Here is a 27,757-nt window from a genome sequence, read left to right on the forward strand (position 1 = left end):
TGCTGCGGCGGGGGTATTTTAGACTTCTTCTAGAAATCTTACAGATACATAACACAATATAAACTAGACCTACTTGGTGCCCTGAGGTAAATAAACAAATCATCTGGTCAATACACAAAATCCATGAAAACGTTTCTATTTACAAATTCCGACTAGAAACACACACTGTTAAATCACAGGCTAGAATTTGTATTTAAATATCCTTCAACGCACATGGATTACATCTCCTTTGTGCGTGTACATTCATTCCAAACCAACAAAAACCTATTTCATGTCTTTAAATTAATACAATAAACTTACAACAAACAATGTTCTTCGTATTTGTTCGAATGTCCTATTCTACAGTGATATACACATCTCCTCATGTCATAGTATGGTGCTTACTTCTGTACTGTAATAAATGCACGGTGGCATATCATGGATTAAAGGGATACCGGTGTCATAGAAAGCGTTACTAGTTAACCAACTTGGGCCAAACTTGGTAGAAAACCCAATCTTCGAGGAAAGACGGAACAAAAGCTGTGTCTCGGGTGAATTCGACTGGAATTTGTAAGTTACGCAGCTGGTCTTCAAACATCGCTAGAGATTTCGGGCTGGAAACACCGTTACCCTGTAAAACCCACAGGAATTATTACAAATCAAATAAACTATAGGATACATACTACATACATTAATTATGTATTACACATAATTTTCAGTCACTAAAAACATAAAAGTAATATTTTGTACGTTAATAAAAATCATCTAAAGAATAACATCTATCATCGAGCATATAGCCTTTAAAAGTTACTTAAATTAGTTTATATTAATTTCTGATTTAATGTTTTCTGGTAGTCTATTGTTTAGTAATTCAAACTTACTGCCATCTTCTCCCAAATTGAGACAACTCCAAGCCTCCATTATATTTTTTCACTTATGGCTCAGAGAAGTAAGATGCAGAGGATACAAGCTTATGGGACAACCGTGCGCATTTAGCAGTGGTATGTTGGGGTGGAAAATGTACTTGTACCGAGCAAGGAAGAGCCCAAAGGTGATGGCCCCATAGCACATTTGTACAGCAGTTGTAGCACACAGGGTATTCCTACAGTGTGAGCGCTGTAGTATGTGATGGTGAGGGGAGAAAGAAGAGCAGAAGGGACGAGAAATAGAATTTGTTCTTGACGCCATTGACCGTACCATTGTATCCTCTGTCTCTTACTTATCTTACAGTAAGATTTTTTATCTTCTATTATTTGACCAAACACTCAACTTAACTAAAAGCTTTAATAGCTATCAGCATTGGGCATTCCAGCACATATGTGGGTTCGAAAATATGTGGAAACAGTTTATGCATTGATTAGTTTAGAATTTTTAAAAAGCTGGCTTTACTATAAACTTACATGGGTCAAATATTTTCCCGATGGCTTAATAACTTGCATAGCCTTGTTGAGAATCAGACGAATAAAGTCCCAAACTTCACCTTGTGGAGTCACTGATACAGGAATGTCAGTTAGGTCTCCAAACACGTAATCTACCTTCTTGCCTTCAGCGATCATCTGGTCCAACGATTTGACGCAATCGTCAATCACTATCTGGAAATATAATCAAAACTGAATATTTTTGATGGCCTAAAAAAACATGCCTTAAAATAACACCACAATCGTAAAAATCGGTTGAGGACGGGTGAAAAAGGGAAGTTACAGAGAAAACCCTTATTGTATTAAGTATATACAGGATGTTCTGAAATAAACAGCCAAACTCCAGAAATCGTTCTATGGGTTAAAATAAACAGAAAGTTTTTCCAAAATCGTTTTGTTAACCAGGTATCTGTGATTTTTTTAATTTTCAACACAAACGGTTTTATTTTAAGATTTTTCCGACTTATCCTTCATTTAAAATTACTTATCAAACGATTTCAAGTTCAAAAAAATATAAAAATAGCTGAAATATCATGATTTTAGTTGTAAAATGAGGTGCTGAGGTGCAATCAGACTATCTTATCCAACGACCAAGATATTGGAGCTTCTTATTATGAGGATGAGAATGAGAATGATAATTTAAAAAACAAGAATCAACTCGAGTTTGTTTAGCTACTCTTATTATCAATGCCTCATCGGGCATTTAATTTTAGAAAACACTCAAAATACGAATGATAAGGATATGATATGAGCAGTATTATGTTATAGAGCTGTTCATATGGCCTACCTTATAGTTGGGCCCCTCCAACTGGTCCAGAATATCTCCACAGCAGCCTCTCAAATGTTCCCTGCATGCTCTGATCACTACCTCGTCTAACTGAAACATTCAACGATACAGTATAACACTTAACGAGGGGATCTTTGCGAAAATTGTGCATTTCAATAGGTTTAAAACATGTTTTCAAGGCAAAACACAAAATAACCTTTTACCTTTTAAAGAGTATGTTAGTTTTAGACAGTTATTGGGTGAATGAGACTACTAATCCTACTAATATTATAAATGAGAAAGTTTGGATATGTATGGATGTATGGATGTATGTTTGTGACAAGTGAACGCGAAAAATACTGGTTGGATTGGGCTGAAATTTGGCATGATAATAGCTCACATTCCCGATTAACACATAGGCATATTCTTATTTCAAAAATCCTTTTGGGCTCCGCCCCAGTGGCTCTGGAGTTTCCCATGTTAACCTTATGAGAAATGGAATTATTGAATCTTAACAGCTGTTTCAATTAAACAAGTTGGTTCAGTTCTATGATGTTCAATAGCATTAAAGTTACCAGGATTACCAACAGGGTGCAGCACTATTATTTCTTTAACATTTATGACAACAGCTAATTTGCAACCAAAAGGTGAGTGAGCGTAGCGAACGAACTTCAACCTGGAGGCGAGTTAGCGTAGCGAACAAGCTAACCTGAAGGCAAGTGAGCGCAGCGAACGAGCTCCAACCTAAAGGTGAGTGAGCGTAGCGAACAAACTTCAACCAGGACGTGATTGAACCATGCGAACGAGATAATCTTGAAAATTAAGAAGTTAAACGGGGCAAAGCCCGGGTTACAGCTAGTTAACAATAAATTAAATTATCGATGTAGATTTACACTATAAAGAGTTATTTATAGTGTAGCCTGTTTAAAATGCATTTTCATAAACAGCTTAGTCTCTTGTTTGCAATCTGACTGTGGTTAAACATCAAACTGAAGGATCAGCTGTTACAATTCACATTCAAAGCACTTTATAAAGAAAGTTGGTGAGCATCACAGGATCGTTGAAAGCCAACTCTAGAAGTAATCAAACACTAGGGGGCCGAAGACCTAAAAGAAATTACCTTTTTAGTTACCATTAGTCCCTCTGCTAGGTCATAAGCTTTACAAGGACACCTCATTCGTAAGAATCGGTTAAGTAGAACTGGTGAAAAAGGGATGTTACACGGAAAAGCTGTGTTGAATTAGATACTAAGAAAATGTGGCTAAGTGATTAGGTGGCGTACAGAATAATAGCATCATCGCTGCCTTAAATTATTGTTCTCTTAGACAGCTTAAAGATTGAGAATTCGAAGAATATGACTATTTTACTTCTGTTCACTCACCTCCAGCATGGTGACAAACTTGGGCTTTTCTTTGAGCAGTTCATACAGCAGTGCTCCATCTCCACCTCCAAGTATCACTATTTCTTTCCCTGCGTAATCTTCCTTGCCTCTCTGCATCAATGTCTCGGTGTAGATCAGGTCTCGCTCTGACAAATCTGGCAACAAATCCATTGTTACACTGAATACTGACTCATTCTAACAAACATCAGCTAAATTACATAAATTGCAGTAAACTTATTTACCTTTGTTTTGAAATGTAATAGTAGTTTACTCAACGATTGCGTAAAGATAGTGTTAACGATATGAGTAGCAAATTTAAGGTACGGTACGAGCCTTGGCGAGTGCCTTAAAACTTTTACGAGTGTCGTTAACACTATTTACGTGAGTTGCATACACTACTTTACCTACGACAGTGATTTAATTACTAAGAATCACTACTCAAAACTTCTAAGAGAGGTTATGTTTTCATTTATAACCTCTCATTGCACCACTCAACAATTAAATAGGCCTGAACAGCTGATTAGTTTAAATTCGAATAGTTACAATTTTTCTTCTTCCCTCTCAATACTTGAACCTCATTAGTGCATTACCCGTGTTTTTATGAGTAAAACTATGCTTTTATGAAAATAAACAATGCTGTTATGGGTAACTTTTCAATTCTAAGAACTGAACTGAAACGGCTACTTTAAAAAACGGTCGTAGGTAAAATTGTTTTATTAGGGCTTTGGGTTTAACAGTGTTGCATCAAAGTAGACCCTCAAGTCTGATCAATAAGCGTGTGTAAGGTGTTGCCCATCAGCCAAAAGACGGCTTGATTGAATCCAGTCTTATTCAGTTTATTCATGTAAATTGTCACAAATTACACCATATACAGAGGAGTTTCCTCAATGGTAGATGACATGTCAAAAATATGATACAAAAATGTTAAAAACTAAATTAAAATGTAACTTAAACGTAATGAGAAAACAAACTCTCCACATGAACCATTTTACAAACCACTATTACTATATAAAATGAAATCCTCTACTGAATAAAACATATGGCTCTTTAGATAGTTAACAAGTTTTCTTTTAAATGCTTTATTCAGGTCCGATGTGTAGGCCTAACTTATTGTAGTAACATTAAACATTATATATTACCAATCAAGTTGGGAAAACCACCTATTTGTGTATTTTAACCCAAAAATAAGTTAAGGGTGAGTGTAGAATTAAAGGAAATACCTTATGCAGCGTTGTTACTGACTAAGACCAACCATTGCATTAGCTGGACCATTAACAAGAACAGCTGGGTCAACTTATGAACCATTAAAAAGCTATAGTTCGGCCGCTTAGAAAACGACCTGCGCGCTAATGCTAAACCAATGGTGGAGGAGGTCGCTTTCTAAGCGGCCGAACTATATCAATTTTTCTCAGGATCAAATTGGGGATCTTTGATTACTAGGTGAGAGCTAACTACTCAGCTGTACAAGTTTTATATAATTTTACCTATCTGTGGTAGATTTGGTGGGAGAGGCCCAAAATAAATTTAGTGAAAGTTGACAGTACATGAGGATTTACAAAGTGGGAATTTTGCTATATGTATGCATGACTATGACATGATTATACATTTTTAAATGACAACGGCATGATTATATTGCTTAAAATTGAACCGATAAAATTTTTAAGACTCAAAAGCATGAAATCTAATCTTGATATAATTTTGGCAAAATATTTTATTGTTTTCAAAAACTCCAATGACACTAAAATGAATTGGTTAAAAAACTTTAAAAGTTTCTCAGACAAAAACAACTCCTTATACTTACTTTGTAGTTCATCCAAAACCAAGAGGTTTCCTAAGCTCTTAGAATGCACAATCTGCACCTTCTGGTAAGGAGACTGCTCCTCAAAGACCACAGCATCGATGTCGTACTCTAAAATTCTCTCGTCTGTACAGTACATTTTAAAAATCAAAATTAATGGTTTAACATTCAACATTTAGTAGCTCGCTACATTTCAACTTTATTCATACATCTGAATTTTTTATGATTGTGTTTTAGTTTTTTATACTACATTTATTGTGCAGCACAAATGAACAGGGTGACACATACAATAGAAAAAGATACTATGCAATTTTAACTTGTTGTAACCACTATTGTACGCTTACGAGATAAACTGCCGAATAATGTAGATTCAACAAATTAAATCCAAACTTTTACGTGAACAAATTTGTATCACAACCCCAGAATAAAGAAAGATGACCTAAAAAATGTTGAGAATTTGTTGGTCCAAAAACAATTTTTCAGTTAGACAATATTTAAACATATAGAAAATTAACTTCTTAAATTTTTTTGTCATTCTTATTATAGCAATCCATAGCATTTGGACTCTTTTTATGACAAAATAGGCCATCTTATCTCTGTCTGCAGTACAAAATTGTCATCAGCAGTTTTGATTCTACAGTCATCACAGCACTATTGATATTTATTTTGTGTTATGTCCTATATGTGTCGTTTGTTATGGATTTATTTATTTTTATATTTGGACATATTGTACGTTTTTACAATGAAACCAATCAGCACCTTGTTGATGAAAATTTGGATTACAGACAGAGGTAATACAGTCTATTTCGTCATTGTTTTCCTAACAATAAAAATACGTAAGATCAAATTATGAATTACTTTATTTAAATGAAAGTATACCTAGCTTAAGGGGAAAAAACAGCTGATTACCTGAAGTCAGAAAATATCTGTCTGTCTTGCTTCCTCGTTTAAAAGCTGGATACTTGTGGCATTTCATGCAGCCTGTTTGTTCAGTAAAACTTTCCTCCATCTTTCTCAAAGTCTGCCAAAACCCAATCACACAAAACACATGGTTGTGAACATGCAAAATAAACTGGGCAGTAACAAAATGCAAACATTGTCGACCATCTACAAGAAGCTAAATTACTAACTAATCAAGTAATCCTGGGGTCACCCATGGCGTCATTTTTGAACGGAAAAACGTAAAATTGCTCAATTGTAGGGATGTCACCATAAGTCCAAACAAAAAAAGGTCAAATGCATGGCAATACAACTTATTATTTTCCCACGGTGGCGGGTACAAGGTGGAGGTCTAGTATCACCGTGTGTCTCAGGTTTTTTAGTTTTATAACGACCTCTTACAAACAGTTATTCCACGTTTTTTTTGTTGTTTTTTTTTGCCTGGAAATGACTCGGTAGAAGTCTAAAGTTGCCAGTATAGGCTCCAGGATTACTTGCACAGTAAGATAACTTACCCTCTTGTAGATAATTAATTGTGAAGTAATCTGAAAGGTGATACACAAAATGGTGAACTAAAATTGTATTAAAACTGAATGTAAAAATACTACAATGAAACTGCCAGGTTCAGTATAGGCTAAGTGATAAGCTAAAATAATATTTCTACAGTTGCAATAATTTCTAAAACTGAATTAAATGTGATGAGAAAAACTTTAAGCGTGAAAAATGATTAAATAAAATCTTTGAGCCACTTTTGAAAATCTATATATTAAAAAATATCGGTTTTTCTTTTCCGACGCCCAACAGCAAATGGACACCTTCAGTTGGATAGCGTTGCTTATTCAAGGTCACATACCATGCACACCAATAGATGGACACCGACGCCCGACGGCAAATGGACACCTTCAGTTGGATAGCGACAATTATTCAAGGACACATAACAATGGACACGCCTTACCCTCTGGGAGTAATGTTATATTATACAAGTTTTCAAGTTCAAAATTATATAATAAAAAAAATTATAGATCGTTTGCCTTTACAACCTCCCTCTACACTCTCTACGTCGCGGACCTGTTACCATCACTCCCCTTGCCTTTTTAAGCATTTCGTTCTTTTATTCTATAGTTACTTGACATTTCCCACGCTCCAGACCGTTTGCCTTTGCAACTTCCCTCCACTTCCTGTACGACGTGGACCTGTTTCCATCACTCCCTTAGCTTTTTTAGGCATGGCCTTGTAATATTCATTAGTTACAAGACATTTCTCACGCTCCTGATCGTTTGCCATTGCAACTTCCCTCCCCTTCCTCTACGTCGCGGACCTGTTTCCATCACTCCCTTAGATTTTTAAAGCATTGCATTGTATTATTCTATAATTACTTGACATATCCCACGCTCAAGACCGTTTAACTTTGCAACTTCCCTCCACTTCCTCTACGTCCCGGACTTGTTCCGTCACTCTCTTAGCCTTTTTAGGCATGGCCTTGTAATATTCAATAGTTACAAGACATTTCCCAGAGGAAAGACCTGGGAGGGGATTAAGAGAGAAGCAGCCAACAGAGTGAGGTGGAGGGGAACAGTTGAGGCCCTATGCTCCAGGAGGAGTCATCGGGATTAAGTAAGTCACAAGACATTTCCCACGCTCCAGAACGTTTGCCTTTGGAAATTCCCTCCACTTCCTCTACGTCGCGGACCTGTTTCTATCACTCCCTTAGCCTTTTTAGGCATGGCCTTGTAATATTCTATAGTTACAAGACATTTCCCACGCTCCAGACCGTTAGCCTTTGCAACTTTCCTCCACTTCCTCTACTTCGCGGACTTGTTTCCATCACTCCCTTAGCCGTTTCAAGCATGGCCATGTATTATTCTAAAGTTACTTGACATTTCCCACGCTCCAGACCGTTTGCCTTTGCAACTTCCCTTTACTTCCTCTACGTTGCGGACCTGTTTCCATCACTCCCCTAGCCTTTTTAAGCATTGCGTTGTATTATTCAATAGTTTCTTGACATTTCCCACGCTCCAGCCCGTTTGCCTTTGCAACTTCCCTCCACTTCCTCTACGTCGCGGACCTGTTTCCAGCACTCCCTAAGCCTTTTTAAGCATTGCGTTGTATTATTCTATAGTTACAAGACAATTCCCACGCTCCAGACCGTTTGCCTTTGCATCTTCCCTTCACTTCCTCTACGACGCGGACCTGTTTCCGTCACTAACTTAGCCTTTTTAGGCATGGCCTTGTAATATTCATTAGTTACACGACATTTCCCACGCTCCAGACCGTTTGCTTTTGCAACTTCCCTCCACTTCCTCTACGTCGCGGACCTGTTACCATCACTCCCTTAGCCTTTTTAAGCATGGTCATGTATTATTCTATAGTTACTTGACATTTCCCACGCTCCAGACCGTTTACCTTTGCAACTTCCCTTCACTTCCTCTACTTCGCGGACTTGTTTCCATGACTCTCCTGGCTTTTTAAGCTTTGCGTTGTATTATTCAATAGTTTCTTGACATTTAACACGCTCCAGCCCGTTTGCCTTTGCAACTTCCCACCACTTCCTCTACGTCGTGGACCTGTTTCAATCACTCCCCTAGCCTTTTTAGGCATTGCGTTGTATTATTCTATAGTTACTTGACATTTCCCACGCTCCAGACTGTTTGCCTTTGCAACTTCCCTCCACTTCCTCTACGTCGTGGACCAGTTTCCATAATTCCTTAAGCCTATTTAAGCATGGCGTTGTATATTTCTATAGTCTCTTGACATTTCCCACAATCCAGACCTTTTGCCTTTGCAACTTCTCTCCACTTCCTCTACGTCGCGGACCTGTTTCCAGTACTCCCTAAGCCTTTTTAAGCATGGCTTTGTATTATTCTATAGTTACTTGAAATTACCCATACTCCATAATTCGCTAAAACGATATACTACACCCTATATCTAGCAATAATGTTTTTAACATTTTTTTTCTTAGAGCAATTATTATTTCACTTTAAATACCCTAATATGAGGTACTTCCCCAAGTCAGATTTTGGTAGGCTTTTTTTGTGTTGTGTGGAGGTATAAAAGTAATGAAATCCGTTGAAAAACCTTTTGAAACAATTTTGTTGAACCTCTACTATATATTTCGCTTTAATGACTGGACTACCGTTACCGTGGTAATTAAAAATCATAATCCAATATTTTAAATTGATCCTAAATTTTTAAATTGATTATCATGATCCTATATTTGTTTATTGGATTCCTCGCGGGACTGGCCGTTGGGCCAGTACACATCGTTTTTATATCTGGAACTATTAATATTCCCATGCCTTCCAGATAAATTGTAGATCCCGGAGGATAAGGCATAGACACACATACACATTGAAGATACATTGAAGACATGCCACGCACACCAATGGGAGGACACCGATGCCACGACGTCAGGATACCTCCAGTTGGACACATACCACTCACACCAATGGATGGACACCGACGCCACGACGTCAGGATACCTCCAGTTGGACACATACCACTTACACCAATGGATGGACACCGACGCCACGACGTCAGGACACCTCCAGTTGGACACATACCACTCACACCAATGGATGGACACCGACGCCACGGCGTCAGGATACCTCCAGTTGGACACATACCACTTACACCAATGGATGGACACCGACGCCACGACGTCAGGACACCTCCAGTTGACCACATACCACTCACACCAATGGATGGACACCGACGCCACGACGTCAGGATACCTCCAGTTGGACACATACCACTTACACCAATGGATGGACACCGATGCCACGACGTCAGGACACCTCCAGTTGGACACATACCACTCACACTAATGGATGGACACCGACGCCACGACGTCAGGATACCTCCAGTTGGACATATACCACTCACACACACCTTTTCACACGCCTTATCCTCTGGGAGTAGTGTTATATTCATGAACATGTTCAAGTTCAAAATTATATTATAAATAAAATTTAAGTGTCAATACTAAAAGTGGATTTCCTTCAAGTTTAGTCTTTTGCAAAATTAAAGATTTTAAAACTACAATTCATTTGTAATGTGGCGTGTAGCCTACATAACAAAAATGGCGTCCTAATAAATATAGACAATTTACTAATAATACAATATTTATTCAACTCACATTTACTGTTATTACAAAAAAATAAGTTTCAGCTCATTGTTTAAAGATACATAACTATTCCGAAATAAACATAGCTTCTGAAATATTAAATTTTAGCTAATTGTTTAAAACTACATAGTTATTTCAAAAACATAATATATGAAATGTTCCTTGCAATTCCTACACTGCAAGTTATTTATCTATTATTCTTTTACAAAACATTATAGACAAATAAAAACTTAATCAAATAAACAAAATCAAGTTAAACTTAGCGAGTAAACAAAATCAAATAAATACAATCATGAGGACCGGCTTACCACTACATTACTATAATATTATGAATTCAGAAATGTTGAGAGTCTGGGTCAGAGAAGCTGGGACAATCATGATTGTCAACTGACTGATCGGAGATGTGTGCACTTGCCGGTGTCACACAACCAGGAACACTTGACTGATGCACGTTAGATGAATACTTACTTGAATACTTACTTGAATACTTACTTACTTGAATACTTGTTGTCTTAATCTTTGACCGAAGTATATCGGATAGATTGCGTCGTTATACTAATATTTACAAAATTACTATATACAAAACTTGTTTTACAAAGTATCATAAAACTAAAAACTTAAAACTTGAAACTTAGGCTGTGGTAAGCGTGTCTATTTCTCAACCTGGCATCAAAGGATCATTTGACAACTCGTCTAGACTATACAGGGGCCTATTTGTGAGCAAGTTCTTCAGCTCGGACTTAAACGCTGTACCGTCAAGATTCCTTAGGTGGTTTGGAAGGGAGTTGAAGATTTTGATAGCCGATCGGGGGTATCTCCTTAAGGTATGGCTCAAGCGGCAGCGAGGCATATCCAGGTCATGGGCCCTTCTTATTCCATACTCATGCCTATCACCTCGGGTCACAAAATCACTTTGGTTTTCCTTTAGCAAGACCAGACTATTAAGTACATACTGGCTCACCACTGTGAGGATTCCCAATTCTTTGAAGATGGGTCGGCAATGTTCTCTTGGGCCTTTAGATGTTATCACCCTCACAGCTTTTTTTTGTAGCAGAAGTATTTCATGGCATGCAGGGGAGTGTCCCCAGAGCACTATTCCGTACATCAAATGGCTATGAAATAAGGCATGGTATATGGTTACCAGATAGGTCTTAGTGATTTCATCTCGGAGTTTCCTTAGCAGATAGAGAACTCTGGATAACCTTACGCATATCTTATCAATGTGGTTAGACCAGTTTAGCCTAGAGTCCAGCCAAAACCCAAGCAACTTCACAGCTTCCTCATGATCAGTCCTCGACTTGAGGGTGCACATCAAAGATTGCGTCTTTTCTTCATTTATTTTGAAGCGATTTGCAACAAACCAGGACTTAGCCTCAACAAACAACTCGTCCGCTGTATCCCTCAACAGGTTAATGTCTTTCCCTCTAGTCACCAGAGTGGTGTCGTCTGCAAAGAGGAGGGTGCAGCCGTTTAGCCAAAGGTCGTTTATCATGATGCTAAACAGTAGAGGGCCTAACACCGAACCTTGAGGAACGCCATGGGGAACAACCTGGACTTTTGAGGACACTCCGTTCACTGATACCAATTGCCTACGATTTTCTAAATAATTCTGCAAAGAGCACAACACTGTACCACCAATACCATATTTTTTCAGTTTCCCTAAAAGGATGTTGTGGGAAACAACATCGAACGCCTTACTCAGATCGCATAACCTCAGCATGACTGAGTCATTGCACTCAAAGGCATCTGAGATGAGGTCAGTCAGATTCATTAGGGCTGTAGTAGTTGAGCGCCCACTTCGGAATCCGTGCTGGGCATCCGAAAGCAAGTTGTTACCTTCAAAATATTTAATTAGCTGCCTCTTCATCAGTCTCAAGTACCTTAGAGAACACCGGCAAGATAGATATGGGGCGGTAGTTAGACGGTTCTGAGGGATCTCCCTTTTTAAAGATTATGGTCTTTAAAGAATGGTCCTAGCAACTTTTAGGACATCTGGAAAGGACCCCTTTAGTAAGCACAAGTTAACTAGCTTAGTTAGCGGTGTACATATCAGATGTATAATACCTTTAAGTATAGAACAGGAGATACCATTTACATCTTGGCTGTCAGAGTTTTTGAAGCCCTTCACTAAACTTATAATGTAACGTTCACTCACCTCAGTCCAACTTGTTAGTGTGTGGTAAGCTATCTCTTCATGATGAAGATGTAGATGGAGAATATCCAGTTGTTGGACCGGATGTGCCACAAGGGATGTACGCATAAGATACTTTTCCAATTGCGTTGCGGAATACTTCCATTTTTAACCCCATTTTTATTTTAGTTTGTTTATATCCGATTTTCATGATTGAGGTCTCGAATTGAAGGTATGCAAGTACAGATTTGCCATCAAGCATCGGCATAAATGTATCTATAATCCCACTCGGTGTATATGTAAACAAAATTTGCTCCCCATGTATTTCTTATGGAACTTAAATTTGGTTTCTCTTTGCCGAGTTCGTTTGGCTCTTCTACCCGACCGATTTTCATGATTGAGGTCTCAAATTGAAGGTATGCACACAAAGATTTGCCATCAACCATGGGCATATATTTATCTTTAACCCCACTTGGCTTATACGTCAACAAAATTTTCTCCCGATGTATTTCTTATGGGAGTTAAATTTGGTTTCTCTTTTCCGAGTGCGTTTGGCTCTTCTATCCAACCGATTTTCATGATTCAGGTCTTAAATTGAAGGCATACACGCAATGATTTCACATCAAGCATCGGCCATCCAAGTAAATGCATCGGCATATATTTACCTACTGTATTATTTGACCGAAAAAATCATTTGATTCATTTTCAAATTCTTACTTCAATTTAGGATGTGTTTAACCAGTTATTTTGGTTTAAGGAACATCAGTGAAATACCTGCATTCATTAATCTACTGTATTAGTTATTCAAATCGGACGAGTTTCAAGCAAACGCAAGGAGAAAAACTAACATAAACATTTTTTCGTAAGGGTTTTCTATGACTAAAAATCAATGGCTTCTATATTGTTCATGTATGTTTTAGACTCAAAATAATCAGTACTGTATTTATAGGCTTTATATTGAGCTATTGATCGTTTGAATCAGTATCAAGATACTGTATTACTCATCAAAACTCATAAATTTGATTAGTTCTTGGATATTATATTTTTAGTTTAACGCTGCGGAGCAGCATGGGTCCTCTAGTCTATAAAAAAAAACAGTTTAATGTAAATTATTGACAAAATTTGATCGTTTAACACATTTTAGGTATAGTTGTGACCCAGGGTGGCTAGTAAAATCACATTGAAAAATTCCCTGACTTTTCCCTGACAATTCCATGATTTTTTAAACTTTCCCTGATCAACAAATTCAAAGTTACAATTTTAATACTACCTAACTAATTCTTCAAAAGGACTAATCTTTATCTGAAGAATATCTTATGTTTGTTTACATGAAAAACATGCATAAAATCTATAGATACAGGCTACCTTATATTTAAACTTTGCAACTTACCTTAATAAAATTAAACTGAGTTAAGATGATACACAGTTTATAATAAAATTTAATTTGTACAAAAACACAACATTTATTTGTAGAGACATACTTCTTAGTTTTCACCCACACCGCACACATACTCTCAACCTTTCCTAACAATTATTAAAATTATGTTTAACATTTTACAATTTTCCCTGACTTATGACAAAATTCCCTGACTTTTCCATGACTTTTCCAGACTTTTCCCTGACATTTCCAGGTTTTCCAGGTCACTAGCCACCCTGTGACCTTTGACTATGTAACAAACTGGAAATCGCATTCCATATTAATTTTTTAGCCAATTAAAAAATGAAAATGACATACCCACAGAGTGCCTAATTGCTGTTGTAAATAACTGATTTCTGTAGAATAAGCAAACTTTTTCACCTAACTAAACTGAAAGGACGACTTATTGCAAGCTATAGTATCTTTAATATCACATCCTCTATTACAGTCAACAAAGACTAAGAGAGAAAACACAATTTTAGGCAATAGCACACTTTATTAGAGACTCAACCAACTATCTTCTTTTTAATTTAAAAACATTGCTAGGTCTACGACTAATCCCATATAGAGACGGGAAGTCTTCTATAGTACATCGAAAGTTAATGATGTGACCAAGAACTAAGATTCTCATTAAAAATATGATTGTTTGGTCTGTATTAGTATTATCTAATACTATTACCAAATAACAATTAACAAAATATATCTTCCTACAAATTTTGTATATATAAATTTAACTGTAAACATTTGCAAGATGGTGAATATACAAAGATGTCACGTTGTCCAATCTCGACAGGCCCAAGTAATTTTCCAATTGGGTGTTTCGATGACCCAAAAATGTTTCTGATTTCAAGTCAATATTAAAAAATCAGGTGTAAAATCTAAAAGATTTTTATTAAATTAGGCCTATGAAATGATAAAAAGTGGGAAATGAATTTCACTACATTACAGTCCAAATAATGAATGACCGAAATAACCATGCAAGTGGTGATAATGAACCATGCTGGACGAATGTTTAAGCAGGGTACCTGAAGAATTGAGGTATACATCGAACCTTGCACCCCTTCGTATCGGAGGGAACAATTTGCTGCGAGTCGCTGAGAGGGCAAATCTCAGCTGTACGTCCAAACTTCGCGACTTCTGTACCATACAACATAGCTGGTGTTGGTTCTTTGGCATCAATTTTAGGTTATATTTCAAATTATATATTACTGTATGAGTGTTCATAAACTAACTAATATATTCAGTTAGCCTATAACAAATTATTAATTATCAAAATCATACTAATATTATAAATGTGAAAGTTGGTGTGTTTGTTTGATTGTTTATTTGTTTGTTTGTTTGAAGTTCAATCACGCCCCAGTGGCTCTGAAGTTTCCCATGTTAACCTTATGAGTACTGTATTCATATTTAAAAGGAATTAAATAACTTAGTCAGCTTTTTCAACTACACAAGTTGGTTCTATGATATTTAATAGCATTATGAAGTTATAAAGTTTACCAACAGGGTGCAGCACTATTAATTTTGTTGAATTTATGACAACAGCTAATTTGAAGCAAGCAGCATCAAAAAACTGTGGTACACTTTGAGAAATTTACTTTTTTCTATTGTTTAGGTGCAGTGGTAGAACATTATAGCTATGGCAGATGTGCTATACTATAGTATACCGTAAATTAAAACAACCAAATTTTCTTAAAGCGTGTCCTCTCCCATTGCAAACGCAAAGCACAAGTATAACTGCAATAATAATTTTATACTTATACGCCAACCCCGTACGAAGGACGGGTACTCTGCTGGCACCAAATAGAAAACAAAATTTAATGTTTATTGTTGATACAATAAACATTAAATTTTGTTTTCTATTTGGTTGAAATTTGGGTATATTTATTTTATTTTATAGCCTATGGCACATTTTAGCGGATTTCCCTATAGCTATTATTTAACATTTATTTAGTCAGAAACAGGCCAAACCCTGGTTGTGTTACCCTCTAACGTCAACCTTTTTTGATTGATTTTGGAAAATTGACGTCAAAAATTATTCCTGGAGTATGATGTTAAATGTGTTGTTTTAATTTGGCCAAGGGGTTGTTAGTGGAGAAAGTTAATTATTGCAATATTTTCGGCCTAAAACAACAGGAGTAAAGTTTAAGAGAAGACAATTGTTATATTGTATTCAATGGTTTGAATGCCGAGTAAAAATTAACTTATGTACTGGTAATGTAAACTTCATGGTTTTTAGGTTTTAAAAGATTTTTTTTGCTGTCCACTTTCACGAACTAGGACGCTAGGTTATAGCCTGGAACCATTTTAGACATTGTTTCGAGCAAAGCCTATAGAATTACGGCATTACCAAACTTAGATAAAATCCCTACCCAAATTAGGCTACCGGTTGTTAAATAAATATAGAATTAAGTATGTAATTTTACCTCAAACGACAAAAGGGGTTCATCACCGTCTTCCCGGTAATACTCAATGTTGATAGATATGACACCCTTGGTAAAAGCTCTGACAGTTATGAAAGAGTCTCTCACAGCTGTGAAAGTATACAAGGTTCCTCCGCCTTGAAAGTCACTGGTGTAAACCTCCTTCAGCTCCGGGATGAACTTTGATAAAACATCCTGGACTGCGGACTTGAGGCCATTTTTCTCCACGATTTTTTGAGGGTCAACTGTCAAATCCAAGAGGATTGTGTTGACAGCCATCTTTACTCTGAAAAGAAAAACACAAATTTAGATAATAAAATATATTTATTGATGAGGAATGTTTGTACGTCTCTATGGTGCTTCCATTGGTGGTTTTATCCATACTTAGGCCTACTTCATCTATTCTAACCTATTTTGTATCTAGTATTTGAAGATATTGTGGAGACGTTTGGAAGACGCTACCACCGAGAATAAATCCTGTTCTACCATAGATTTCTGGGGTCTCAAGTCAACCGCTATTGAAGACCATTACCAGTTGATGGATGTGAACATAGTAAAGTGTTTGGACGTAGAAAAGTGTGCAAAGCTGAAGAGAGTTTGGAGTATGGTCTTAAACATTTGCAACATTTTTTTTGCTCAGGTGCATTCTTTGTCAGTTGCACTTCATAGCAGGCTAAAATATTATAGTCCTATATAATATTTTGCTATTCTTACCGAAACATTCTACCAAACATGTTTTTCTTATTAACTGACCATAACAATAGGGCAAACATGAAAAAATATTAGTAACAGAGTAGCCCAACTAATGAGAAAACAGGTACCTATGTATAAATTTATAAAAATCCCTATGAATAAAATGATTAATAGGAATTTTATGTCATTCATCCATGTACACTTCAGTGGCGTACCGACGGGGGGGCGGAGGGGGCGGTCCGCCCCAGGCCCCACACCAACATAGGCCCCCAAATCAGGGCCGTATTCCCCCAACGGCGGACACGGTGCGGCGATTGCCGAGGGCCTCTCATCGGCCTAGGAAGGGGCCTCACTTGGGTCTCAAAAAACTTATTTTCTCTTCGAAAATAAATTTTGTTGTTAGAAAATAACAATCTGTTCTCACAATTGCCGCAAGCGTCTGCAAAGGTCGCGCGATCGAAAATCACGACTCCCAGGGATTGCGATCCTCGGATGACGATAATAAGGTCTCGCAACCGCAAAAGATGTTCCGTGTTCACGATTTTGCCGCGATCGTGGGGGACGATAATGTTGTCTGCGCGTTCGCGGGAGATGTTAACGACTTGGGCATGTAGAGTACATCCCTGCGTCCGCGAAAGATGTTCACTATTTCACCTTAAACATAGGCACGATTTATCCTCTGTCTCGGAGATAACCCACACGACCGCGGGAGACGGAGATCACGACCCTGCAAACACGATTTCGTCTTCACCGAGGACAATATCGTTCATTTTTTTGCCGCGATCGCAGAAGTCGTTTAGACCTATTATACTACAAAATATAATGTATAATATTAAGATAATATAATTATACATTTTATACAAAAATAGTAGGCCTATCTCCTAAATAAAAAAAAGTGAAAGAAGTGACAGCAAAAACCCCGATTTGTGTTACTTCTTGTTGTCCTCATTTAATTTCATTTAACTTTATTTATTTAAGTACAATACATAAATACAGGAATGTGCTCGTGCTCATTACGAATCTCTCACTCATAAAAACAAAATGTTTAAAGCTTAATGAAAAATTTAATTTAGCATTAAATTTTTCTGAAATAAAAAAAAATAGGTTAGGCCTACTTTTGAAATAGTGGAAGTTTAAGCTCATTTAGGCTAATCGGTGATACAAAATACATTAAAAGCGCATTTTTCTTTTTAGTTCTAATCACTGTTTAGGGTTACTTTTTAATAAACACCATGGTACCTACCCTGTTTAAAATGATTTTAAACATAAAATGATTTTAAACAGGGTACTATGGTATTTGTTTTTCACTTATATATATGTAAGGATGTAAAAAAAGGCCCTCTCATCTAAGCCGCCCCAGGGCCACAACTATGACAGTACGCCACTGGTACACTTTGGTCTAAAAAATATTCATCCTCCTTTAGACTACAGTAGACCCCCTCTTAACCGACCCTAATGGGACCGGACCTACGTCGGATAACTCAAAAGGTCGGTTAAAACGGGCAATCCCTAAAATCATAACATAATGAAATGCTATTCATTTGGAATTATATAATCAATATTTTTAAGTCATACTTGCATTATTTATAAAATAAACTACTCTTATCTCCTTTTTCGTATTAATGGAAAAGTCACAAATAAACACAAAACATGGTTGAGTCTAATAGGCCTACTTTCAGTAGAATATATTATAGTACTAGGCAACAGTCAATAAAATTCCTATTTTAATAAGCTTAGTAAATTACTGTAATGTATTAATTGATGCTCTCCAAATCCATCGTAATACAGTAGCCTAAAGAACCTTTTGTCGAAATTAAAGATACAAGCAACCATTTTGTTACAAGGGACAGGATGTTTATTTATAAGATAATCAGTTCTCAAAATCGTAACGCACTTTATGATGTTATAAATTTGCCGCACAGATAACATATCAGATCAGATGTGCTCGAGCTACGATAACGAACGATGATGAGAAACTGACAATAGGCTATGCTATATTTTTTGTGATCAATACAAAATACTGTAACCTATTCTTAGTCATATCCTGTAAAGATAAGCGTATGGTTCAGTTCTCATCGCCCAGCGTGGGAGCGGAAATGCCGAGATTCCTAGAAAGCGGCGGTTAAACCGAACTGCTCTCAAAGCAAGGTCGGTTAAAACAAACTGAATTATTTCACGATCGAAGGCGGATAACCCGATTATCGGTTAATACGAGGTCGGTTAAGAGGGGGTCTACTGTATTGGCACATTACTATTTTGTGGTCAGTCAAAGACTAAACAAGTGTGACTGTAAATTTGGTATCAAAAAACTTCTTTATTGAACTTGTAAAATTTTATAACAGAGGAAGAACATATAAATTTGGCCTACAACTATTTTCATTTCCTGAGTCGATAAGTAAAGACATAAATTATCTAATCAGAAACTTTGAAATTTAATACCCTATTCATTGATAAAGTTATGTTTTTGAGATAAAATTAATTAGCCTATATGGCCCTTGAAAGAAATGGTCGTATGATTAATCATTGATAAAACCTACAACTCCTGTGGATGAAAAGAGGTTTTGCTTCTTTTTACTAAACTGGACTGAGTTTTTTATTTGTTGTTGTTTCACTTGTTTTACAGTATTTTTGTTATTAGGCAACTTTGTAACTAACATGGCAACATGGACCTGGGATGAAAATCTATTTTGTTAATTTCTAGATGGCTAAATCAGATTAGGTTAGGATCACCTAGTCAATAAACGTTTGTATAAATTGTACAAAGTGATTTTGTTACTTTTTACTTGATAAATTACGTTACCTACTCATGATGTAAGTTGCCTTAAAATGTAACAATGGTATGAAAAATTGTAATAAATACAGTAACTTATTGTTATAATCTAAAGCTTACCTTACGATCCAATTAATTTACTTGTCGGTTTGATAGAATTAATACAAATACAAACACTGAATATACATAAATATTTAGAAAGACATACAGTAGGACTAGACTCGGCAGAAATGGCATCTCTTTAACCAGACAATTTTTATCAGCACATCGGTTTAACCGGACTAGATCAGCAGGAAGTGGGCGGAACTGTAACGACTGTTCTCGTGAGAAATATTTGAGACCAGTGATCACGCGATTAGGCTAAATACAATGCTCTCCTAAATTTAAGTCAAGTACTGTATACAGTATGCATTTAAACGGTCCTTTTTAACGAGTTTTTGGGGACGTCGGTTTAACCGGAAAACCCGTTATCCGAACTGGCCTTGGTCCCGAGGAGTCCGGATAAAGGTAGTCTACTGTAGTGGGGAACTTAGATGCATGGCCATGATCTTTTCAATCCTAACCTCCAAAGCTGGGACGTGATAAGGATGCCTTTACTATCTTCAACTTCTAGCATGGTTGTTATCACTCCATAGAGTTATTTATTTTTGCGATTGGGTGAACTTATGACATTATTTAGGCTACTGTAGGCCTAAAACCCAATGGGAAATGGATAACATATTCAAACGTTGTTTATTAAACAATAAGGCTAATGAATTCAAACACGCTTTCTTTTAGGCCTGAAGTAGCCTACTAACTTATTTGGAGTGGAGTTTAGATCAGTCACCATCATTTTCAACAGCAAATCCTTGCAATTCACCGCATAGGCCAATTGTACGGTAATTACTTCGCTCTTCCTTAGCACAAAAAAAAAAAACAATCTAAATCGTAGGCCTACAACATTAAGTTTTTTTTTTATCTGTGTTATTATTTCACATCATTTATATATTTAAAAGTGTTAAAGCTTAGCCTGGAAAAGAACTTATTTGTGCGTGACAAAGGTTATTCAAGATATTCAAAGGTATAACTTATCGTGAATAAAGGTTAAACTTACGGGTATGTTCAGTAAAATTTAAAGTCTTAAAACTAAAAGAGAGTGAGGTTAAGTGGTAGACAACACAAGCTTTTAAGTACAGTGATATTTTACAAGTGATTTAACAGTAAAATAGTTCAAACAGTGTTTTAAAGTGTAAGATATTTCAAAATTGTATTGAACTCTAACCGTATTTTACTTCAAATTGAAATTTTAACTTTGATTTTATAAAAAATTTAACTATTTTAGAACAGAAGAAAATATAACCTCAAATTCAAACAGTCTAGACTTACTACAATTACTAATAAAAGGAATGAACTATAGTCTATTTGATACATTTCATGCAGTTTTGGGTCTCTTGTAAGAGTAATAAAGTAATCAATCATATTAACTCAATAAGAAAAAGATTTTTACAATAGAGTTTCTAAACTAGGCCTAGCCTAGGTCTCATCAGTTTTGATCCCTCCAGTGATGACAGACTATCAGTTAAAGCAAGAGTACTGATAAACAGACATATTTGTTGCATTTTTTCTTGCTCCTGCTTACATCTACTGATCATGAGTGTTAATGAAAAACAACAAAAATCCAAAGCCCAGTCTTGTCAAAAAAATAAATATTTGCTGAGGAATAGGCTTAGGGAACAAATCACCCCAAAAAGTGACAGTAAAGGTTCCAATACCAACTTGCGTTGTGGTGTCAAGCGTGTGAACTCTAGCTGTCAGACTGATCTAAGCTTATCAGGCCTCCCTCAAGCTACTAGTCCTGAAGATGGTGTTACAAACGAAACTGTAAGTTTAAAAAAACAACTTGACGATATCACCTTGCTTAACAATAGTCTCATCAAACAACTATCTGTGCAGGAAAGTCTTTTGAAAAACCAACACAATTCCCCTGATTTTCAAACTCAAATTTTAGTAAGCGAACTTAAATCTGCTAAAGATGAAATTAGTAGCTTAACAATGGTTATCAAGGCTCTAGAGGAAGACAAAATTGAGCTTCAAAAGTCGCTCAACTCTCTAAACAGTGAAACCAGTCTTACATGCACTAACTGTTTCCCCTTGCTTAACTCAGTGAAAAGCTCTCACAAAAATAACTTCAAGAAAAGTAGGCCTAACAACATTCAAATTGAAGATTGGAGTTTAACACTTGAGAACAGGTTCAGTGTCCTCGCTAATTTAGACGAAACTCAGGAAGCACAACGTCAGTCAGTTTCACAGCCTAGCCTACCTTCCCATTCAAAGCAAAGGAAAAGAAAAGTACTCCTGTTGGCAGACAGCCACGCAAGAGGTTGCAGCAGACTACTTCAGGAAGAGCTTGGTAACAAGTTTGATGTAACAACTTTTTTCAAACCTAACGCCAGGTTCTGTGATGTGACCAGTGACGTTAAATTGAGCAAGGATCTGACTAACAAGGACTTTGTAGTAATTCTTGCAGGAACTAATGACTTTTACAACAACCCAGTTTATCATTCAGTGAAATCTATCAAACCAGATATTTCCCACCAGTTCAACATTGACAGACTCTTGGAAAATACTAAAAACACCAACATCCTGGTCAGTGGAATACCTCTCAGGTATGATAAATTAGGAGTTAACCTGAATAGTGAAATCAAAAAGACTAATTCATATTCATTGGATAGGTTAACCGATCTTAAAACCTCCAGGTTTCCTAATATCGTGACTTTGAAGAAAACTGCCTTCAGCAGAAGTGATCACACCAAACATGGACTACATCTGAACTACGCTGGTAAGCATAAACTTTGTAAAATGCTAAAGGATTCGATCTCTTACCACTTAAACCAGCTAGACAAAAGCGAAACATTAGGCCTACCAATTGTAGATAAGTTGGTGAATCAACCTGAACCCGAGCAAGTGCAGTGTGATAGTAGCCTAACTCTTGAGCTTTCCTATAATGGACTTGTTCCTAGCGAAAACGACTCAAATAATGGCGACCCGCAGAGTTCTGATTCAGATAGTATTATTGTAAATTTTGCTGGTTTCCCTACACCTGAAATTACTAGGTCACAACAATTAAAGAACACCATGGCAAAAAACTTACAAACATCTCTACTAGATCAAAAGGCTTAGATAGTTGTAGGCCTACTGATTTTTCTGAAAATAGGACCATGTCTATAGTATGTACAAACCTACAATCAATCAGAAACAAAACTTTGCAGTTGGATATTCTATTAGAGGAATATGGTTGTCACATTCTCCTGGTTAATGAACATTGGGCTAAATGAAGATGAAGCAAAAATCTACATTCCTGCTGGATACGACCTCGCCGCAGCCTACTGCCGACCTGGTGGCCAATATGGAGGAACTGCAATATACATAGTCCAGGGCCTGGACTTCAGGATCATCGACATTCATCGATGGACAGAGGTTAGCGGTTTCGAAGCAGCTGCAGTTCTTGTGAGTGACGTTTATCTTTTTATTTCTCTGTACAGAACGCCAGACTACTGTGTTTATGATTTTTTAGAGAGACTTGAAGAATTTTTAGTTTGGGTTGACTCCAGGTTTAAAAATAAATTCCTTGTTATTGGTGGGGACTTTAATATAGACATACTCGTTGATAGTCCTCAATCCAGGGAATTCTCTAATTTATTAAATTCTTTTAATTTAAGATTGACAAATTTTAAGCCCACTCATAATAAGGCCTGCCTGGACAACTTTATAACAAATATTGATTTCACCAAATTTGTTCAAGACTTGGTTCCTTATAAAATTTCTGACCACTTTTCACTTAATATGAATATTTTAGATGGCTTTGTTAATGCTAGATCTAGTCAAAATAATGATCTCATAGAAATTCGTAAAGTAACTAATGATAGTTTATGTAGGTTAAATGTATGTTTATTGAACACTGACTGGAGTGACTTGTTTTGTATTAATGATGTTAACGAGGCCTTTGATTATTTTTTAAATGTAGTTCTTTGTCAATTCAATGAGTTTTGTCCTGTAAAAAAAATTAAATCCAGTAAAATCCACTCTAGACCTAAGAAAAATAAAAATAAATGGTTTACACCTGAACTTGCAAAGATAAGGGAGTTTTTGACAATTTTTCACAACAGATTAATGGTAGAAGGTGATATAAATAGAAATAGAGAGTTTTATGTTAGGTGCAAAAAAATGTACAAAAGCAAAATCAAAGAGGCAAAGCTGAAGTTTAATGACCATAAACTCAATACTTGTGATAACAAAAGTAAGGAGGCCTGGAATATTATAAAGTCTGAATCTGGTAGTTTTAATAAAAATAAATCCAACCCTATTATAGATGTTGACAACTTCAATGACTTTTTTGTCAATGTAGCAAATTTTGATGGTTCAAACAACAATGCACTCTGCAACTCAAATAGGCCTAGTTCTTTTGATTTACTTAATAATCATCCAAAGCAATGTTATACTGAAAATCTTAACTTCATGTGGGAGCATGTATTTCCACAAGATATAGACTTAATCATCAATAATCTGAAAAACTCCACCAGCAAGGATTGTTATGGTTTAACAACAAACATTGTAAAAAAACTCAAGTATGCTCTTGTTCCTCCTCTGACATTCATTATCAATTTAGTTTTACAAAATGGTGTTTTTCCAAATAATCTTAAGCTTACAAAAGTTGTGCCTATTCACAAGAAAGGCGACACTTTATGTCCATCAAATTACAGACCGATTGCGCTTGTCCCGGTATTTGCTAAGGTTATTGAGTGTTGTATTTATAACCAAATAAGTGCCTTTTTTAGTAATCATAATTTTCTAAGCAACTCCCAGTTTGGCTTCAGAGCCGGTTTATCAACTATCGATGCTTGTAAGTCAGTTGTTGATGACATTCTGAATGCTTTTGAATCACACACCTTTTTATAGTTAACTTTAGTAGATTTAAGTAAAGCATTTGATTGTGTTTCTCATAGCCTGTTGATTGATAAGTTAAGTTACTATGGTGTAAAAGATAAAACTTTAGATCTATTTAAATCATATTTAGGAAATAGATATCAGATGGTATCAGCCAACAATAAAACCTCTCAGTGGAAAGAAGTCACAGCAGGAGTACCCCAGGGTTCTGTACTTGGCCCTTTTTTGTTTTTAATTGCAATAAATGATCTTCCATCTAATCTTCCTTCAAAATCAGTACTGTATGCAGATGACACCTCCTTAATAGTCTCAAGCAAATCTTTGCGAGAGGTAAAAATTAAAACTGAGGAGATGAAAATAGCAGCCGATAGTTGGTTTAAGGCAAATAAATTTTCAGTAAACAATGACAAAACTGTTTCAATTATTTTTTCACAGACAAATCTTGTATCTGAAGTATCAAATGCTAAACTGCTAGGAATCATATTAGACTGTAAGTTATCTTGGCGTAGTCATACTGAAATGGTTGTTGCAAGGTTAAGTAACTCTTTGTTTCTGCTCAGGAGGTTGAAAAATCATGTTAGTTTAAGTATGTTAATTAATGTTTATTATGCATTCTTTCATTGTCACTTAGTTTATGGGGTAATTTTGTGGGGCAGTAGTAGCGGGGCAGTTAACGTTTTTAAAAAACAGAAAAAAGCAATCCGTATCCTAGCTGGCATAAAAAGTAGAGTTAGTTGTAAGACCTTTTTTCCTGAATACAAAATTCTCACTTTACCAAGTGTGTACATTTTGCAGAATATCATTTTTGTAAAAACAAATATTGAACAATTCTCATCTCGCTCATTAACTCACAATCATTACACCAGACTAAGGAATAATTTAGAGTTACCATCATTAAGACTGGCCTCAACACAGCGCAGCTATAAATATTTACAACTTAAACTTTTCAATGCCCTCCCTGAAAATGTACGCAACTTGCCTATTAAGTCACTGAAAAATGTATTGACCGATTTTTTGAACAGAAAGGTTATCTACTCTATCGAGGAATTTTTATCTTTCAAACATGATGATTTTCTGTAAAATTCTAACTTAATTGTTAAGTAGAGTATTGTTTCTAAAGTATGTAATAATGGTTTCATGAACTGTGATATAATAGTCTTTCATAATAATGTTATTTCTGTGAACTTTATTTAAAAATTTATTGTTATTTAGTTTTAAGCTGTATCTCTCTGCCAATTTTAGCCTTGTAATTATTTTGTTATAGGCACTTACCCAACTTGTTTGCTTAACTATAAACAGTATTATTATCATCATTATCAATACATCTCAAATACTTTTGTACAAAAACCCAGTATTATTAGTTTATTAGTATAGCATGTTCATCTATTTACACTTGACTCTGTACATTGTACTTTGAATTGTATATTATCTCCATTGACCTGGCCTATTGTATGACATGTATACTTAATGGCAATAAACTATTTGAATTTGAATTTGAATTTGAACTATCCAAAGGGTCAAAGATCTATGACCATTCATTATGAAACGTTATTGAATAAGAATAAGTAATGACATTTTAAGTTATTTAGAAAAAAAATCAATTTGTTGATACTTTAAGTTACCGTACCTCTTAGCTTGTACTTTGTATCAATACTTTTGTTGTGATATTCATGTGGTGTCGATACTGCAGCCCCGATACGGTATCGATGCCAAGTATCGGAAGATTGATGGTAGGCTTAAGTTATCACAACATCCCTAAGAGCTGATGAAACATGACTCTTACAACCTACAGCATTTTCCAACACACGGGTAATGAATACCCTGGTCTAGAAATGTTTTACCGCTACAAAAGTTTTACCGATAAACGATAAACGTGAGAATACAACTATCACAACTTGGAATGACTTAACTTAAGGTTGTTGAAAAATTGTCCAAATCTTAACTCTAGACAGAAAGGCTGAATCATATAGGCCTAAGTTAGTCCAGCCACCTTAGGCTTAGGGGATAGAGCGAAAAATGAATATTTCTTCAACAAATCAATAATACTTTAAAATATTTCAAAGTCAGATTGAGGTTCTGAAAGCTTGTTTTAGATATTGAAACCGGCAAAAAATTATGAAATGAAAGTTGATAAGAAAATAGCAGTAAATTGTCTAGGTTAGAATTTGAATCAACAACGCCTAAAGCTTGCAAATTAAATATTTTTGAAATAGTATGAATTATAATTTTGTAGTGCGATAAAGAGGTATTGATCTATGTTTTAAAGTACTCACATAATACAGGGAAACGCCTCTGCCTGAGGAAGACAAGACACAAAAGGACCGGGCGACGACCAAAATTGTATAAAAGATTTGATTCTGAAATAATTTATTGCAGTCAATGCAGTCAGCCTCAGTATGTCAGCTGATAAGGCAAGGCAATACCAACTACCAACATGACAAAGAAAAATAAACGTTTAGACCAAATTTTGCTTGAATCATACCAAAATTAAAGTGTAATGCTATTTATTTTTATAAGTGGCCATTCAAGAGCTGAGATAGCTGAAGGATTATTTAATATTATCACATTGATCTAAAGTCTACTTATACGGCAAGATGGTCACCTGTCCAACCCTTAGAAAATCCTTTTAGAAAGCTCAGCTTTGTTGATCATTGGACTTGGTTTAACAGGAGTATGTTTTATCTATGGTTTAACAAACAATTGCTTTGATTATTGATACAACTAGACATTGAGACATTCCATCCCTATGTTAAAGTTGTCACCAGTTTTTAAATCAACAGTCTTAGTTGATGTTAAAACGACAGATTGCACAAATCTAAATTTAATTTTTTTGAATATACAAACGTTTTTGCAAAGTAAAACCATAGTAAAACTAATGGAATGACTTATTGTTAGCTGTATAGCAACTGTTATGGCGGTATTTACTCAGGGGAGGTATAGAAGAGGCTACGATGACAGCTGTGGGCTTCTTATTAGCTGAGGGAATGCCATTACCGTAA

The 27,757-nt window shown here is 36.0% G+C and overlaps 1 protein-coding gene across 3 annotated transcripts; it reads right to left on the minus strand.

The window, feature by feature from the left end:
* Positions 1-27,155, minus strand: LOC128986359 (spermine synthase-like). Of its 3 annotated transcripts, none has more exons than XM_054406701.1 (8): positions 27,032-27,155; positions 16,376-16,658; positions 14,978-15,089; positions 5,346-5,468; positions 3,545-3,699; positions 2,185-2,274; positions 1,380-1,571; positions 1-610 (listed from the first exon to the last, which is right to left on the minus strand). In XM_054406701.1, the coding sequence occupies exons 2-8, from the start codon at positions 16,649-16,651 to the stop codon at positions 455-457; spliced, it is 1,104 nt and encodes a 367-aa protein (XP_054262676.1). In that variant the 5' UTR covers positions 16,652-16,658; positions 27,032-27,155; the 3' UTR covers positions 1-454. The 3 variants fall into 3 exon arrangements, with proteins under 3 accessions (XP_054262676.1, XP_054262674.1, XP_054262677.1); XM_054406699.1 differs by lacking the exon at positions 14,978-15,089 and adding an exon at positions 6,252-6,363 and having other exon boundaries at positions 3-610; XM_054406702.1 differs by lacking the exons at positions 16,376-16,658; positions 27,032-27,155 and adding an exon at positions 6,252-6,363 and having other exon boundaries at positions 3-610; positions 14,978-15,070.
* Positions 27,156-27,757: the final 602 nt, after the last annotated feature.

The sequence above is a fragment of the Macrosteles quadrilineatus genome, unplaced genomic scaffold (assembly GCF_028750875.1).
Source record: "Macrosteles quadrilineatus isolate MER2022 unplaced genomic scaffold, UCM_ALF_1.0 Scaffold_2__2_contigs__length_208266976, whole genome shotgun sequence".
Classification (NCBI taxonomy): Eukaryota; Metazoa; Arthropoda; class Insecta; order Hemiptera; family Cicadellidae; genus Macrosteles; species Macrosteles quadrilineatus.

Excerpts from the sequence above, each read along its gene's own strand:
- LOC128986359 (XM_054406701.1), bottom strand. The coding sequence starts at position 16,651 with ATGGCTGTCAACACAATCCTCTTGGATTTGACAGTTGACCCTCAAAAA. Across the intron at positions 15,090-16,375 it reads AACCCCTTTTGTCGTTTGAG|AAGTCGCGAAGTTTGGACGT; the intron begins GTAAAATTACAT and ends TGTATGGTACAG. Across the intron at positions 3,700-5,345 it reads GGTTTTGGATGAACTACAAA|ATTTGTCAGAGCGAGACCTG; the intron begins GTAAGTATAAGG and ends ATTTGTTGCCAG.